Source organism: Chaetomium globosum, genomic scaffold, assembly GCF_000143365.1.
Source record: "Chaetomium globosum CBS 148.51 scaffold_2 genomic scaffold, whole genome shotgun sequence".
Taxonomy (NCBI): Eukaryota; Fungi; Ascomycota; class Sordariomycetes; order Sordariales; family Chaetomiaceae; genus Chaetomium; species Chaetomium globosum.
The window spans coordinates 1,291,682-1,308,414 of NT_165977.1; the positions used below are offsets into that span (position 1 = coordinate 1,291,682).

The following is a 16,733-nucleotide window of genomic DNA, read 5'->3' on the forward strand; positions in this document are numbered from 1 at the left end:
TGTAGATCTCGGAACAGGAAGCCCGCGCCCGAGTGACATGGACATGAAAGCGGCGAAGGTGAGCATGAGGGACGGTAGAAATGTGTTGGTTGCTGAGAGACTCCCAGGCGGACGAGCAGGCAAACACCAACCCATCCGCAAAGGAGCATCATGCCGGCGGTGTGGAAGCTGATACGTCCCAGCGTAGAGGGCGTATTAGACTCCTTCATCTGGGTCTTCAGCAGCCACAGCTGCGCCATCAGGACGGCGGCGAAACCAAACATCCACGACTTCGTCCGGGAAAGCAGGATCTCCGTTTTGACACCAACGAGGTGGTTGCCCTCAACCGAAGGAAACAGCGGCGGCCCCTTGGACTCGAGGTAGTAGCCGCAGTCAGGAGACCAGGCGACGAGCGACATGCGGAGCTCTGGCTTCCCTTTCAAGGGGGCGCCGGTGGGAAACCGGAGCTCATTCTCCCACTGGTCGATTATCGGCGCCAACTGGCCGTCAAGTCCGTCCTCCCCGATGTAGAGGGGGTCCAGCGGATGCAGCTGCAGATACATGATGTACTCGCAGCGCGGCAGTGGAATGGATAGCTGTTCTTCGACCACGGGTGTCCAGGGGTTGCTTGCGTCGGAAAACCTGCTTCGCTCCTTTTTAGTGAGGACCTCACCAAGCGTACGATTCAGAAGCTTCTGGCCTGTGTGATAGAACTCGGAGCTGGGGACGAGATGGGGCAGGCCGAAGACACCATCGAATTTCTCGCTCGTCGTGGTCATGAGGATGGAGCCCTGCTTCGGCCAATGCACGCCGTGGAGTCTGATGGCAAAGCTGGATGTCCAGTGTTCCTCGTCCTGGATATTAGCCACGGCCGATATCTCCCTCGCCAGGCCCCCTGACGACGGCTGTTTCCCCTCGACCGTCTCTTCCTCATACACAGCATCCTTGGCATCCTCCGACAGCCGCATAAAGATATTCCCATGCGAGCCCGTGACGTTCCAGCCCCATTCAGCGGGATCATCCAGCCAGTGAATTCCCGGCGCAATCGCGCTCAGATTGTAGCTCCCCGCGTGCTTCACCACTGAACCCGGACGACGCACCCACTTGCCGTGCACCGTGCCGGTGGCATTCTGCCATGTCTTGCTGATCGGGCCGTGCTCCCAATCCCCGGCCCCCTTCGGTGGCGGGTAGGCATGCCGGCTCCATTGATGACAGCGGTCCTTGAAGTAGGCGAGATCGTCCCAGGCGTAGCCATCGGCGTGGCGGAAACCCGTCAGGTTGAGGTAGCGCGGTGTCTGCCACGGCGGGGCGCCATCCTTTGCCTTGCCGGGTGAGAAATCGCCCCATTTGGTGCCGTTTAATACGCCGTGGGCGTCTCGTAAGCGACCGAAGCGGGATCCGCCGAAGAAGGGATTTGTGATCAAGCCGGGGGCGTCATTTCGCGACATGAGGGTTATGAAGAGGATGACGAATAATAGCCATACGCGCGCATTTTCCCGCGATACCGTAGGCATGATGGGCAGAGGTAGGGTTTGTCAGCCCTTGAGATTCGTGCGTGGTGTTTTCGGCTTTAAGTTGATAGGATCATGTTGGATCCTCAATGAGACAAGAGGAGGTCGAAGTCAGGTCCAAGTATCATGGGATGACGAGGTTGAACCCGGATTCGGGAACCTAGTTACTCGGTTACCTCATCGGTTTGGAACTCTGATGTTGTTCTATGTTGTGTGGGGCGGGTTTTATCGAGATTATGAGTCTATGTATGTTTGACATCTGATGGTTTGCTGGTAGTTAAGTCATCTCAATCCTAAGTGTTTGCGTCCTCGAGATGTTGCGGCAACTGCCATGCCAGGCCCTGCCCCCTGTCACAGTGTCGTTCCATTACAGCCGCACAGTACCACGCTGCTGTCAAATGCTTGGCACACCGCCCCCAACCGCCCGCTTCTGTGTTTGTGCTTGCCCGTAGCCTCGCAACAGCACTGTGTCTCGTCCCTTCGAGCCCTTTACAGCAAGTAAGGTGTGGTCTCGACTACCTAGAGCTCAGCTACAAACAGAAAGAATAAATCAAGTCAGATCTGGAAGACTGGTGATCATGGCCTCAAACAACGATTCATCTGCGGCGCAGACAGCAAACGTGAGTTTATAAACCGTGAAACTGACAGACATTCATCCCATCCCACCCAGTTCGCTCACTCATTCACTCATTCACTCATTCACTCACTCACCAATCTCTAATGGCTAGCCACAAACGAACGAAGACCCCCGCGCCGAGCTGACGGCTCAGGTTGAGGACCTGCTTAACACCTTGTCCAACAAGTTTGCCGGTGTATCGAGCGAAATCTTCGCCAAAAGTAGGTTCTCGCTAAACCCGCCAGTGAGAGAGTGGGCTGGATGAAGCTGACAGTGAGAAGTGGATGAGATGTCCCGCCGTCTTGACAACTTGGAATCGCAATTGTCGGCTAATAAGAACAAAAACTCTGGGCCTAATTGATATTGGGTGCAAAGAAAGGCGGTCTGATGAGCGTGCGTTTTAAGCGGTAATGGGAGTTGGGTTAGTTTAGGGGACATATCAGGAAACAAGACCTATCTTAACTATGAACCTGAAAACTCGGGGAAACCATGATTGATGAGACCGTCATTATCCATACATTGTTGCTTTACCTACGCCACAAGATGCACGCCTGGTCTACAGCTCCTCCTTCTCCTCCTTCTTCTCGCCGCCCGTCGCCTTCTCGGCAAACTTGCGGAGAACGTTCGCCTTGCTCGCCAGCTCATCCTGCTTGGTGGGAGCCAGCCCACCCTTCTTGATGATGCCCTCCAGGCGCGCCAGCTCCTTGGTCACATACCCCTCGGCCTTGCTCAGCTTCTCAAAAACGCGGAGGTAGTACTCGGCCCACTTGGCCTGCACCTGGTCCTTGAGCTCCTCGGCAGTCTTCTTCGCCTCCGCCGCAGCCTCCGCCAGTGTGGTCCCGCCGACCAGCTTGGCCACGATGGCATCGAGCGCCTCAACGGTGCCGGCCGTGGAGTCAACACCACCACCGACAGCGCGGTGAGTGCCAGCCTTTCCGTTCAGGAACGCGACGAGCGCCTCCTCAGACCGCCCACCGTTGTAGTCCTCGGGAGTGGTGCTGCCGGCGGGGAAGAACTTGATCGTCGGGTAGCCGGTGACGCCATACTCGGCCGCGGTGCGCTTACCGGTCTCAGCGTCGGCGTCGACCTTGGCAATCAAAACATTGGACTCGGTGGCGAAGTTCTCGGCGATCGTCTCCCAAGTCGGCGCGAGACTCTTGCAGTCTATAAATGGTTAGCACGGTCCTCTCTACCGTGGGCTAGGAGGAAGACCTACGTCCGCACCACGGGGCGGTGAACGCCACTAGGACGTTCTTGTCGCCGCCAATTTGCTCCTTGAAGTTCGAATCCGTGAGCATGGTCACGCTGCTGGGCTTGGCCGCCTTCTTCTTCGACCGAACACCCGTCTTCTCGGTGATGAAGGCGGACAGAGACTCCAGGTCCCGCCCGCCATTGTAGTCGGTCGGCTTGTCGCTCTTGCCATCGAAAAACTTTAGCGTGGGGAAGCCCTGCACGCCAAAACGCTTTCCGAGCGCCTTTTCGGCATCGGCGTCGACCTTGGCGATCTGAACCTTGTCCTTGCCGTGCTCGAAGGCCAGGGCGAGTTCCTCGTAGACGGGAGCAAGGGTCTTGCAGTGGCCGCACCAGGGAGCGAAGAACTCGACGAGGGTCGGCTTGCCGGACTTCAGAACAACGTTATCGAAGTTGTCGGGGATGAGGTCGAGAACCGCTGACTTGGCAGCAGCGGCGGCCGCGAGGCTAGCGAGCACGAAGCTCTTGATGAGCACCATGGTGATGGTGTTCTCGTCGTGTTTGGTGTGAAGTGGGCGGATTCGGCGCAGGCGACCTCAATGCAATTTTCAAGATGGTATAACAACAGCAGAAAGTCACCAAGAAGAAATATGGATAAATCTGAAGCAAACAAACGGTGTGGCAGCAGACAAAGCAATGCTTTGAAATCGCAGCCAAAAGATGCCACTTTGCGCCCCAGCAACAGGCTGACAAGCATGAGCTCACCCCTGCCGTTGTTCTTGCCCCTTGAGCCCCTGCATCCCCGCTGGGAGACCACCGTGTGGTACATCTTTTCACACTGTCCGCCAACGACACGGCGTGGAAGCGGCTCAGCCCAATAACAAAGTTTTATCAGCCACGCTCCACGCGCCACACCCCACACCAGCCACCAACCGGCAAGCCCTCCCGCACAAAAAAGTCTCCGCCAATTTCGACCAGCTCCATTGCAGATTGAAATTTCGGCCGACCATTCCCACGACGACAGCCAAACTCCGCCCAACCCAAGCCATCACCGGATTTTTCCTGCTCACGCAAGCAAAAAAAACCAATCACCAAAATGGCTCACGAATCCGTCTGGAACTCGCGCCCGCGCACCTACGGCAAGGGCTCCCGCGCTTGGTAGGACATCACCCAACCCAACGGAGGAGGGGAGCGGATCGCAGTCCGCAGGGGTTTAAAAAAGAGGGAACAGAGTCGGAGGATGAGGGATAGGCACCGAAAAAGAACAGAAATGCTGACGGTTATTTTCTTCGGAAACGAATAGCCGCGTCTGCACCCACCAGGCCGGTCTCATCCGCAAGTACGGCCTCAACATCTGCCGTCAGTGCTTCCGCGAGAAGGCCGCCGACATTGGCTTCGTCAAGGTATGCCCGAGCCCCCGTCCTACACACGACGCAAGCCCCACGGGGCCGACAGCCACAACACCATACACTCTACACTATACACATCGAGGGACGCCCGTTTTCTAACTCCCGATTCTCCGCAGTACCGGTAAACAAACCATGACAGTCAGTTGTCGATTCTGATGGGAGGAGGAATGGATGGACGGATGGATGGAGGAGGAGTAAGGGCGGGGGCGGTTTGCGAGGAAACCCGATTCCGATTCCGACGAACAGGAACCACGGCGAACTTTGGAGTTCATATTTGGGGGCAGTCTTCATCTTGCATGACTTTGGGCCAAGGGGGAATGCAAAAAACGAATCCACAAATCCATCCACCATCCACCACCCACTCCACGGCCGCTGGCTTTGGTCCTGTCGTTTGCCGTGTTAAGAGCGTTTTGACATGTGATGGAGAGAAGGAGGCAGGTTTGGCTCGGAAACTGGACTAAACTTTGACGGCATTGCCAGGGGTAGCCTACAGAACAGCAACTTCTTGCTGTGTTTATCAACCTCGATGCTTGGTTCCTGGTTCTTGCCGAGAATAAAATGCGGCGGTAGGTTTGCGAGACGGCGTATTCCAAATGGCCGGGTTTTGCTGCATGGTCGAAGGCGTCCGCGCTGCGTGTAAATGTATCCTACGAGCCGAGATATCTTCTTTCCAGCACCCCTCACTGTAACCGACCACCAGCTAATTCCAACGTACATCATCAACCTTCATTATTGCCTCATATATCTCTAAAGTACAGGATTAAGATAACTCGAGAAGGGGAAGGGAGATCAGCGGGCCCTTGAGTGAGTCAAACGGCTCCCAGCAGTGGCGCCTCATAAATACATCATCACAAGTTTGTACAGGAGTGGTTTCTCCGACTCCACGGCGCCTGCCCGCCCACCGCCCTTCGGGACCAAGGGGCCCAGCCCCAGCAGGGTTATCCTCTTGCCCCCCATGTCTATCCTGCCACAGCCCAACCCTCGCGGTCATCGCAATCGTACATACAGCCGTAGCCGTAAGCTGGCTCATGTCTCGCTTTACTCGACGATGCGGGTCACCAGGGCGGTGGCGACGGTGCGGCCACCCTCGCGGATGGTGACACGCATACCGGCCTCGATGGCGATGGGGTGGTTGATCTCGGCCACCATCTCGACGTTGTCGCCGGGCATGACCATTTTGGAGTCGGCGTCCTCGGTGCCCGGGGGGAAGTGGAGTGTGCAGGCCTCGTCGGCCGAGCGGATGAACATCTGCGGGCGGTAGTTCTGGTGGAAACCGGTGTGGCGGCCGCCTTCCTCCTTGGTGAGCGCGTAAAGCGAGAGGAGGAACTTCTTGTGGGCGGTGACGCTGCCGGGCTTAGCAACGACCATGCCGCGGCGGATGTCCTCGCGGCGGACACCACGGAGCAGGAGACCCGAGTTGTCGCCGGCGCGCGACTCGTCGCACGACTTCTTAAAGGTCTCGATGTCGGTGACCTTGGTCTTGATGATCTCGGTGCCCTTGCCGATAATCTCGACGTCCGAGTCCTTCTTGAGAGTGCCCCGCTCCGCACGGCCCGAAACGACGGTACCACGGCCGCCAATGGTGAAGACATCCTCGATGGAGAGGAGGAAGGGCTTGTCGGTGTCACGCTCGGGGGTCGGGATCCACTCGTCGACGGCCTTCATGAGTTCGTCGATCTTGGACTCGCCGATTTCGGGGCGCTTGCCGTCAAGAGCGCAGAGGGCGGAACCGAGGACGACAGGAGTGTTGTCGCCGTCGAAGCCGTACGAGGTAAGCAGCTCGCGCATCTCCATCTCGACGAGCTCCAACATCTCAGCGTCCTCGAGGGCGTCGACCTTGTTGACGAATACGACGATCCTCTGGACACCGACCTGGCGGGCGAGGAGCAAATGCTCACGAGTCTGGGGCATCTGGCCGTCGGAGGCGGCAACGACAATGATGGCACCATCCATAGAAGCGGCACCGGTAATCATGTTCTTGATGTAATCGGCGTGACCAGGGCAGTCGACGTGGGAGTAGTGCCTGTTCTCGGTCGAGTACTCGATGTGAGAGGTCGAGATGGTGATACCACGCTTCCGCTCCTCTGGGGCCTTGTCGATGGCGCCATAGTCGAGGTAGCTGGCCAGGCCCTTCTCGGCTTGCCTCTTGGTGATGGCGGCGGAGAGAGTTGTCTGCAAAAGCCTCGTTAGCTTGAAGTGCAGGTTGTGGCGGGGTATCTGCTGTAGCGGACCTTTCCGTGATCGACGTGACCAATTGTGCCTAGAAAACCACCACTGTTAGTAGGCGAATTCCAATGGGGTCCGGCAATGGCATACCGATGTTGACGTGGGGCTTGTTGCGCTCGTAGACGGCGTAGTTGCGAGCGAAGTTGAGGGCTGGTGTCCTCGTCTCCCGTTGCAGCGAGACTAGCGGGTTCTGGTTCTGACGGAGAGAAAGGCGAGCCGACCGCAGGAGCGGGGCGAAGGTCCGTAGGGCAGGCATTTTGAGAATCGCTCGCAAAAACACCGAAAGAGTGGAGGGAGCAGATATGTGGAATCAACAGTCGTCGAGCTGTTGAAGGGACTCGGAGCATCTAAACGGAAAATTTGGCTGTGCCAAAAATTCGGCAACTGGCAAGTGTCAGCACGGATCACCTTCCGTCTCGTGCGGCACTAAAGCGGGCATCAAGCTTCCCTCTTCACGTGCTCTCGCGCAAAGATGGCCTGGAATTGACCCTCCAAATAAACGCGATTCGATCCGGGTCTCTCTTAAGAGACCTAGGCAAGTAATCAAACCTCGTTATTTGCCCAGAGGTACTATTTTGGGCTATAATTACTGCTTTGATGACATGCGGCTGGACTCTCTCAATCAATTGAACTGCTGCTTGCTTGTCCACGAGGATACCCCGCCTTCCCTTAGCAGGAGCGAGTTCTCTGTCGAAACTGCCCAACCTTCTTGGAATATGCCAATTCATAGCTGGCTCTGGATTACCAGCTATCTCTCTCTCTCTCTCTCTCTCTCTTTTCTCTCTTTTTTTTTATCCTTCTTTTCTCTAGCTCCAAACCAACATATCGAATGTCCTCGTCGCAGAACAACCCAATTGTCGTCTAATGATCCGGTGGCCAGGGGAACATAGGTAGCCTCGCCTAGGGAAGTTAGAAGCTGAAGCGCAGCGATAGATCAGCGGTGGCGATCCGGTTTACAATCTCGAGGTGGCAGCGAACATTTGAGCGAATCGTCGTCTTGGAGCCAAATTCGATAATGCTATCACCATGCCTCGCTCTTAAGGGGTCGATCAAGGCGTCGATGTCCCAAAAATAACATTCCGGTACTCGTTTATCCGGCAAGAGATGGCAAGTGCTCGCGAAGGCACGGCGACACGCGACCTAAGATCCGGTTAGGGCTGCCCACCTCTCCATGATCCTCATAATAGTAATGCTACCCGACTTGCAACATGATAAGACAGCCCGAGCAGTACTACACGCCTCGGGCCATCGTGGACAGCAACCAGTCGTACCCCACCAAGAACCAGACATGGGAGGATGTGGCCAGACTCACAAGCAAGGGATCCAAACAAGCTTTATTGCCCAAAGCCGGAACCCTAGAATGCCGGTCGGCGATATTCTTGTCAATGGACAACCATTCGGATGGTGAGACGTCGCGCTTGCAGACCCCTCACTGGCCATGTGCTAAATCGGGAGGGGCTAAAACATCAGTATGCCGAGTCTAGTCCCACTCCAGCGATGTCTCACTCTTTCAGAATTATCCAAGTTTGTGCTTGATGCATGAATCCCTCCGATTTGGGCGAGAATATGGCCCTTGTTACACCTGCTCGTACAGACCTCTGAGCCCAGGGGCACGCTTCAAAGTAGTAAAGACATCTCGGGGCGACGATGCTGATGGGAATCACAAGGCCCTTCCGTCGACCACACCGCATGGCCCTCTATGGGGGAAGAAATATGGCCAACGGCGATGACTCAACATTAACACCACAATAAGATCAACTTTTCTCGTCAAGGGTGAACCATCAGTCATCAACCCGACAGTTCTTGCAGCGCCCTTCGCTTTTCGCTTCCTTATCTAACGTAACGCTGCTGGCGACAGTTCCGATCGCGGCAATGCGTTATCAGCTTCGTCTCGCCATGCTCGAGACACGAACTTGCACTGGACTTCAAGATCTGCCGCTGGTTCTGAGACGAAGCCCGTGGGGATACACTCCGCAGTCCCCTCCAGTGGGAGGCAACACGACCATGCTTCATGCCCCTGCAACCCCGCGACCATGGTCAGCCCAATTGCGATTCTCGTTGGCCAAGGAAGCTTAAACCAGGAGATCTCGAGATCAAGCTCACGCCCGAGCGCTGCCCAGAAGCGGGAAGCACAAGGCTGTTCTCGGCATGGCTTGGCTATCTGGAACATCGAAGAGCTTGGCAGAGTCTCATGTGCGATTGAGCCATGACCGCCCACCCTAAATCGGCATTCAACAAGACCAGGGCATGTCTACGCGGGGTAACCCTTGTCTAGGGGTGACATTTCCCGATGCACTCGCCTGAACTTGCCTCACTCAGCCATGTTCACTTACACCAACCCCGTGCACACTCCAACATGCCAAGACCACGCCGCCGGCATCTGAGATCCCCAGAACGGATACACTCAGCTACTGCTGCCGTCGTTTCTCGTAGAGACTGTCCCGGAAAGTGTCACGTCCGTTTCAACAGCTTGATATCTCCCTTTCTCTGCTCCTGCCAAGCCTCTCCCGAGTTTCCGTGAAGCAGCCAGCGTTGGGTCCCCCAAAGAAGGAAACTTCAACTTCTCCTTGCCTAGGGGTACAACTCCGTCTGATAGTCTATATACCTAGACATGTCTGTGGTAGTTGTCTTTTTTCGTTTCCTTCCTTCTCACTCATGAGCTGTGCTCCTTGATCATCGCCTATCTTGCGATTCCCTTTCCGTATTGTTTATTATCTTCACTTCAACCGCTGGTCGAGTCGCTGGTCGCTTTTTTTGTATTTTTAATCCGTCTCGATAGCCTCGTCTGTCTTTCTTCAAGATGGTCAGGTACGCTATTGTTGCCTTTGCCGGTTTGGCCGCGGCGTTGCCGCTGAATATCAACCTCGGGGCTTACTCACCAGCCCTGGTTGTCGGTATGTTCTCCCACTCCACGGTGTTCTCCAAAGACTGGATCTGACAAGTCAACAGGTGATGGTGAAATCAGCTTTGGAGGTAGGCAGGACGTGTCGAACTTGATCACTGCGCTCGAAGGCGCTGCGGTTAACGCAGCCGCAGGCGCAGCCAATGCAGCGGGCGGAGCTAGTGAGGCAGCTGGTGTTGCCAACAATGCAGCGGTTGCTGCCGCTTCCGCCTCCACCGTCCCGGCACCGGTGCCGAACACCGTCGAGCAGGCGTCAACGGACCCGGTCCTCACCGAGCAGGTCAGTCAGGCCTAGACTTCCCGGTGCGAGCGCCGGCTACTAATCCGGTTTCATAGGCCCAGCAAATAGCTGGTCTGCAAGGGCTGGGCAAGGCTATCGCGCCCCGTGTTGGTACGGAGGCCGAGAAAGTCGGCAAGAGAGACCTTGCCGGGTTCGACCGGGCTCTTACCTACGCCGAAGCTGCTTTAGTCAAGGGACCCAAGGTCGAGCTGGGCACCGGTGCTGAGGGCTCTGGTGTCGGCATCATCGTCGAGCACCCTGGTATGTCGCCAGCTACCCAGTTACCCACCACCATGAATACCGCCATCACCCTCTACTCACCAAGTCCTACCACAACATACATAGCTTGACCAACGCTAACCTCAAACACAGCAGCCGGTGCCGCCAGAAAACGCGACACGGACGAGGTCACCGCTCCAAGGCGCCGGGCGAAAGTAACTACCATGTATATCCGCCGCGGCATCCCCGCCTGTGAGTCCCTCCTCACCCATCCGTTCCTTTTCTTTCCTTTTTCCCACCCACCCCCGCTCCATCACGATTGGACGGACCAGAGGTACGCATAAAGTAACTAACAACCCACCCCTCCCAAACCAGCCCTCAACTCCCGCTCCGACGAAGCAGCCGCCGCCGTTGTCGCCGCCGCCGCCCAGGCTGCCCCGCCCGTCGTCCTCTCCAAGCGCGACGTCAGTGCCTTTGACGAGGTCAACTTGAATGTCGACGGTGACGCGGGCGTTACCATGACGGTGGTTGAGTCTTTTGATGATGAAGGGGAGGATGTGGATGAGGATGATGATGAGGATGCTGAATGAGTGGAGAATGGTTAGTTAGTGAGGGCTGGAGAGGCGTGGTTGGTTTGCTTTGGCTGGGATCTGCTGTTTTTAGATGTGACTTACTTTGGTTGCGTCGTCCTGCGTTGGCTTTGGGTTGGTTGATTTTGTGGTTGGGGTTATGGAGTTTAGGGTGTCGAGCGGGAGAAGAGAAAAATACAGAAAAATCACAAATTTGGAAGGGCATAGGCGTGTGGGAATGCGAAAGAGTTCAGTCAGAGAGATACTAACTGTGGAATAGAAGGGCATCCTCTTCTCTTTGGTGCCGGAATTGTTCAGGTTGCGGAAATAGAAACGCAATGACCATGGGAGAAGAAAGTGAGACCAATACCGGAAGAAGTGCGCGTCGAGGACGTCTCTCTCCCTTACAAACACAAATAGGAGCAATATTGATGAAATCGTGAAGTGGCTACGCTGCGGTGTTCCAAGCGTACACTATGATATAATAACTACAATGTTTAGGACCGCCAGGCCACGACTCCTACCACGGCTCCCGGTGACTGACCGACCCAGGAGTATGTATAACCTCAACAATCACAACGCCAACCCGACGGTTCCGCCCGTGACGCATGATCCAAATCCAAGCCCATGACCCGCAGCATCTCCCTCACCGCCGCCAAGTCCTCATGCCGCGCCTCTGGATCCGACCCCGACGAAGGCGTCCGCGACGGCCCAACCCCCGCCGAGCTACTATCCTGTGACGCCGAAGGTGACCCAACAGCCCCCTTATAGGAAGAAAAGTCCTACTTCTCCCACTCCTTGTAGGCCTTCTGCCTCTGGCGGGTATTCCAATCCAACTTGGCGCTGATGCTGTTGATCCAGTCCTCGCTGCGGCGGCCGTGCGGCTGCACGCAGGCAAAGGGGTAGCGGCTGGCGCTGACCGTCACGTAGTCGCCCGGGGTCAGCTCCAGGCGCTCGCGGCCGTCGAAGCTCGCCCACGAGCTGGCCCGCGCGTCGTAGGGCACGCCGATGCGCAGCACGATGGTGTCGGGCAGGATCACGGGCCGGAAGGAGAGCGTGTGCGCGCAGATGGCGGTGACGAGCATGACGGGGTTTTCCGGGTGGCAGAGGGAGCCGCCTGCGGCGAGGTTGTAGGCCGTGGAGCCGGTGGGGGTGCTGACGCAGATGCCGTCGGCCGAGACGGAGGTGAAGTGCTCGTCGTCGCCGAAGATGTCGACGTTGGACATTGCTGGGCTGGGTTAGTAATATGCGGGTGGACAGGAAGGAGGGCAAAGGGGACTCACTTGGATTCGGCCCGCGGTCGACCACCACTTCGTTCAGCACCTCGTACGTCCCATCCGGCCGATGGGTGTGCTCATCGTCCTTCTCCTCCCCAATCAACTCCTCCACCAGATCCCGCGGCGGCCCATCATGATCCCCATCCAGCACATGCTCCGCGTGCTCCCCGTCTTCTTTTGATCTTGACCCCGTCTTCCGGCTACGCATGACCGTCGCCTCAAAGCGCAGCCTCAAACTCACCGTGATCCCCTCGCTGAACCCGTTCGTCAGCGTCTTTCGGTAGTCCTCAAAGTCAAACTTTGTCAAAAACCCCAGACTCCCGAGCGCAAAGCTCAACACGGGCGGAACAATGCGCTGAAACAGCCAGCTGGCGTACAGCACCGTCCCGTCCCCGCCCAGGGTAATCACAAAATCAAAAGTATGCGGCCGGGCCCTGCACATCTCCTCAGTCCAAAACCGCAACCGCTTCGCCACATCCCAACTCGCCTCCTCACTGACCTCCTCCGACGCGACATAATCCTGTCTCACCTCCTCCACCAACCCAGCCGCATCAAACCTCTTATTATCCTTCAACTCCCGATCCACATACACCGTATACCTTACATCCCTCTCCCAATCCAACAACCACCGACACAACTCCCTCGTCTTCCCAATCAGCTCGGGGTCATAGATCTTGGTCAGCACAAAAATGGTGCGCACGCGGAACTTGAGGCGCATGGACCCCAGCCGCCGGCTGAGCTCGCGCACGCCCCACGCCATCTCGCTCAGCTGCTTCTTGGTGAGCAGGCGCGAGTTGGGCGCGTCGACCGAGGCGGACTGCCGGTCTAGCTGCGCCGGCGTGGGCGGCATCGGTACCGGGCCCGCGGGACCCACCATCGACCGCCGCCATTGCTTTTCGTCGGCTTGCCCTACCCCGCCGCTGCCGCTGCCGTTGGATGGTGTGTTGCTTCCGGCGCTGTCGGCGCTTTCGTCGCCCTCGTCGGGGCGGGTGTGTGGGTGGGGGCCTTCGGCCTCACTGGTGGTGCGTGAGTCGTGGAGGATGGTGGCGCAGGGGCGGTTGGGCAGTTCGTTGCACACGCCGTCTTCGCCGTCTTCTGCCTTCTCTTGTTGTTGCTCCTGTTGTGGCTGTTGTTTCTTCCCTGGTGTGAGGTGGCTGCCAAAATCCCTTTCGGCAGTCTGGTCGTTGGCATGGCCGTTCTTGGGCTCGACAGCACGACTTGATCCGGCTTCGTCGCTGACATCGTGATGATCGTGATGATCGTGATCGTGGTGGTCATGGTGGCCGTGATGGTCGTGTGGGTGGCGTGTTGGAAGATGGGCCTTAGCCTTCTGCTGGTTGGCTAGGAACTGGTGGACGAGACATTCCGTCTTGTGGTGTAGTGGTGGTGGTACCCGGCGAAGGTGAGGGGGGACTGCATCGCTCGCAACCAGGGAGCTCTTGCGGCGGTAGGGGTTTGCTTCGTCAAAGACAACCTATTTAGGAATTAGACACCATGCCGTGGTAGAGGTAGGTTTTCTTCTTACCTCGACTGGATAGCGGTCCTCGTCACTTCCGGACGACGGGGCGGGTTCCTCAAACGAGACTCGTTTCGAAGGGCTTGTGTTGTCCATTATCGGTATTCCCAGGCAATTGAATCGATAGAATTCGATAAATGGAATGCGATATGCAGTGCAAGAGTATTGAAGTATTGGAGTATTGAATTGATGATACAGTACAATAAAAGTAAAGTGTGGTGGCCCTGTGGTTACGGCAATTCAGAGGCTGTCATCTAATTCACCCAATCCTTTCATAACTAGTCGTTGGCCTTTGCTGATCGCACATCGGAAGGTAGGCTGACTCATTACTGTGGTGTTGTTGTGGTAATGCCAGGTTGGTCCTGTATGTATTCCCCCAGGTAATAACCATGGCGTGATGTGTGTTGGAGCGGGAAGCATGAGGCGACGACGTCAGAGAAAAGAGGTACCCTGGGGGTTTCGGTACACTGCGTCATAGCGGGGTGGCTACCAATCGATACCGTGAGCTCTCCAAATCTACCCCGCCTTCTTTCTACTGCAATTGCCCGGGAGGTTCCTGCTTGTTTGTAGCCCATCCAAAAGCGGAGATGGAGGCGTGAGGAGGAAGGTTCGCCTCTTTGTTCTGGATCATGCCACTCCTTGCGGATGAAAGACGGAGAGGCGTGAAAAATGGGAGAAACGGAAATGGTAGGCAGGTTGAAAATAATGACAAGACTGTATGATATCTCGTAGATAAGAGGAAATCAAGAAGCAGATAAAAAATGAAAGATAACAGAAGAATTGAGATCCCTTCCAGTGAACTGGAAGGGATGTTCGAAGCTCACGATCGTACGACCTAGATGGAGTCGAGCGGCCGCTCCTCAGGCGATTTATCAAATCTCGTCAACAGATCCAGGTCATTAACTAACTACAGCGGTGGTATTAGGTAAACACCAAATCTCTTCACGTAGACTTCGTGCCTACTATATCAGCCTCGAAGCACCGCTACCGCTCTCCATGACTCAAAGAGTAGCAGCAAGCGACAAAATGAAGCATCTCATCCTCGTAGGCGCATGTTACTTGGACACGATCCTGACGTGAGTGGCCTAAACCTGCAAATAATCCGGAGAGCATCTTTGCCCACGTCTGGGGGAGGTTGAGCAGCACGGCACACTACAAATGCACAGAATTGGATGAACAAACATGAATCTCACAATCTCACGCACAAACGACACAGGGTCCCCCACCTCCCCGACGAAGACTCCAAGCTGCGCGCGACAGCGCTGCAGGTGCGGCGCGGTGGCAACTGTCCCAACTCGCTCGAGGTGCTCGCGCAGCTCGTGGCCGCGGACCCGCAGCGGCTCCCGCTCAAGCTGCACCTGGTATCATGCCTGCCCGACGCGGGGTCGGTCGCCACGCGCAAGATTCTGTCGTCGTTCGGCAACGGCGATGGGGATGGTACCGGCTGCGACAGCATCGATTTCAGTCATTGCCTGTACCGCGAGGGTTACGAGGAGCCGGCGAGCAGCTACATCATCCGTAGCGGTGAGACGGGCAGTCGGACGATTGTGAACTTCAGCGAGCTGCCGGAGATGACCGTGGGCGAGTTTGAGGAGATTGCCGATGCTTTTACGGAACACGGAGACGAGAGTTGGTGGCATTTCGAGGTGCGCGAAAACATCTCACGATGGACCCCTCTGCTCTATCTGTCTCGGAGTACAAAAGGGCGTGCCGTGGCATTGCTGCTGACCCAGACAAGGGCCGACTTCCAGAGACAACGCTCCGTTGCATCCGCTACCTCCGCCGCGTTACGCCGGGGAGCACGATCAGCGTTGAGGTTGAGAAGCCTGGCCGGGAAGGCCTGGTCGAGCTTGCCGCCGAGGCCGACGCCGTCTTTTACTCGAGAAGCTGGGCTGAGGTGAGTCGGTTCCCGTGTCCCCGCGTTGCGGTGTTTGACGTCTTGTGACACTTCGCGCGAAGCGGGTCGCGAGTCGGCTAGCTAACAACATCTCAGAGCCGAGGATACACAACTCCGGAATCTTGTCTCAGAGCCGAGGCGGCATCATCGTCAAAGGCGTGAGTCGTGCCCTTCGCCGCCGCTTGGGGCGTGCTGCAGCTTGTTGACACGTCGTGGACACCTACAAAAGCTCAATCATGTTGTGCACGTGGGGAGAACAGGGCGCCGGGGCTCTTGCGCTCCCAAGTGGCGAATACATGCACCGTCCTGCAGCTCCGCCTGGGGAGAAGATATCAGTGGTCGAGTAAGTGGCCATCCATCCCCGCTTGTGGTTGGTGGCGCACGAGCAGAGCGTTGCTGTGAGCTGCTGCTCCTCCTCCCTGCTGCTGCTGCTGCTGCTACTGCTGCTACATGCTGCAAGTGAGACCAAGCACAACAGACTGCGAGCAGTTGGGGGCGGGCGGTGGGGCTTGCAGCCGCCTTGCATTTCGTCCGTCGAAAGCTGCCGTCGAAGCTCAAATTGCTGTGCTAACCGTTGGGTGGTGTGGTTTCAGCACTATCGGCGCGGGTGATACGTTCATCGCTGCGATGCTGTATGGCCTGCATGCTGATGCTTGGAGCCGTGAGACAAAGCTTGCCTTCGGTGTAGGACTGGCCACCAAGAAGGTCCAAACGGAGGGCTTTGCAGGACTGGTAACCTAGCGTGCTGCAAGTCTGGTTTTTGGGCTCACTTTGACTGTCAGTGCCTTCGTGATGACGTGGAAAGTCCCATTTCCGCATCGCCGACGAGTCAACGGGGCCGAGAGGCAAGGTATCGGAATCGGGCAGGTGGCAGATGGCAGGGGGAGAAGATGTGCGCTGTGCTGTGAAAGGGTCTGAATGGACCGCCGAAAAGAAAAGGGGCAATCTGACAGCTCTCGTGATCAACTGTCCGGAAGTGGTCCCCGCCGCGGGGTTCCCAGAGCTGAGCGAAGACGGGTCAGAAGGCAAAAACACACGGCCAAGCGCCGAAAGTAACCCGCCGATGACTGCAAACTGTCTGTGTTGTGCTGGGAAAAGGCGGTGAAATTAGTGGGTGTGTTAGCCTAGACACTGGTCCGCG

General features: G+C 56.7%; 7 protein-coding genes across 7 annotated transcripts in view; 3 read left to right on the top strand and 4 right to left on the bottom strand.

Moving 5' to 3' along the window:
• CHGG_02534 (uncharacterized protein) overlaps positions 1–1,493 on the bottom strand; it is a gene marked incomplete at both ends in the record, with an annotated part of 3,914 nt that extends 2,421 nt beyond the window's left edge. The window contains one exon of the mRNA XM_001229049.1: positions 132–1,493. Within this exon, the coding sequence (XP_001229050.1) occupies positions 132–1,493 (1,362 nt within the window). The remainder of the gene's footprint in view (positions 1–131) is intronic.
• A 1,169-nt stretch (positions 1,494–2,662) lies between these two features.
• CHGG_02535 (uncharacterized protein) lies at positions 2,663–3,836 on the bottom strand (the record flags this gene model as incomplete). The annotated part of the gene is made up of 2 exons (XM_001229050.1): positions 2,663–3,270; positions 3,323–3,836. The coding sequence occupies 2 exons, from the start codon at positions 3,834–3,836 to the stop codon at positions 2,663–2,665; spliced, it is 1,122 nt and encodes a 373-aa protein (XP_001229051.1).
• A 557-nt stretch (positions 3,837–4,393) lies between these two features.
• Positions 4,394–4,831, top strand: CHGG_02536 (40S ribosomal protein S29; the record flags this gene model as incomplete). The annotated part of the gene is made up of 3 exons (XM_001229051.1): positions 4,394–4,455; positions 4,601–4,700; positions 4,823–4,831. 3 exons carry the CDS (start codon positions 4,394–4,396, stop codon positions 4,829–4,831), a joined length of 171 nt encoding a protein of 56 aa, XP_001229052.1.
• A 913-nt stretch (positions 4,832–5,744) lies between these two features.
• On the bottom strand, positions 5,745–7,188 carry CHGG_02537 (uncharacterized protein; the record flags this gene model as incomplete). Its single annotated transcript, XM_001229052.1, has 3 exons — positions 5,745–6,878; positions 6,938–6,966; positions 7,023–7,188. 3 exons carry the CDS (start codon positions 7,186–7,188, stop codon positions 5,745–5,747), a joined length of 1,329 nt encoding a protein of 442 aa, XP_001229053.1.
• Positions 7,189–9,732: 2,544 nt separating this feature from the next.
• CHGG_02538 (uncharacterized protein) lies at positions 9,733–10,923 on the top strand (the record flags this gene model as incomplete). The annotated part of the gene is made up of 5 exons (XM_001229053.1): positions 9,733–9,826; positions 9,882–10,114; positions 10,171–10,375; positions 10,487–10,585; positions 10,709–10,923. The coding sequence occupies 5 exons, from the start codon at positions 9,733–9,735 to the stop codon at positions 10,921–10,923; spliced, it is 846 nt and encodes a 281-aa protein (XP_001229054.1).
• A 761-nt stretch (positions 10,924–11,684) lies between these two features.
• Positions 11,685–13,791, bottom strand: CHGG_02539 (uncharacterized protein; the record flags this gene model as incomplete). Its single annotated transcript, XM_001229054.1, has 3 exons — positions 11,685–12,130; positions 12,186–13,653; positions 13,705–13,791. 3 exons carry the CDS (start codon positions 13,789–13,791, stop codon positions 11,685–11,687), a joined length of 2,001 nt encoding a protein of 666 aa, XP_001229055.1.
• A 930-nt stretch (positions 13,792–14,721) lies between these two features.
• Positions 14,722–16,333, top strand: CHGG_02540 (uncharacterized protein; the record flags this gene model as incomplete). The annotated part of the gene is made up of 6 exons (XM_001229055.1): positions 14,722–14,771; positions 14,912–15,341; positions 15,434–15,592; positions 15,655–15,750; positions 15,853–15,935; positions 16,186–16,333. 6 exons carry the CDS (start codon positions 14,722–14,724, stop codon positions 16,331–16,333), a joined length of 966 nt encoding a protein of 321 aa, XP_001229056.1.
• Between the last annotated feature and the right edge of the window lie 400 nt (positions 16,334–16,733).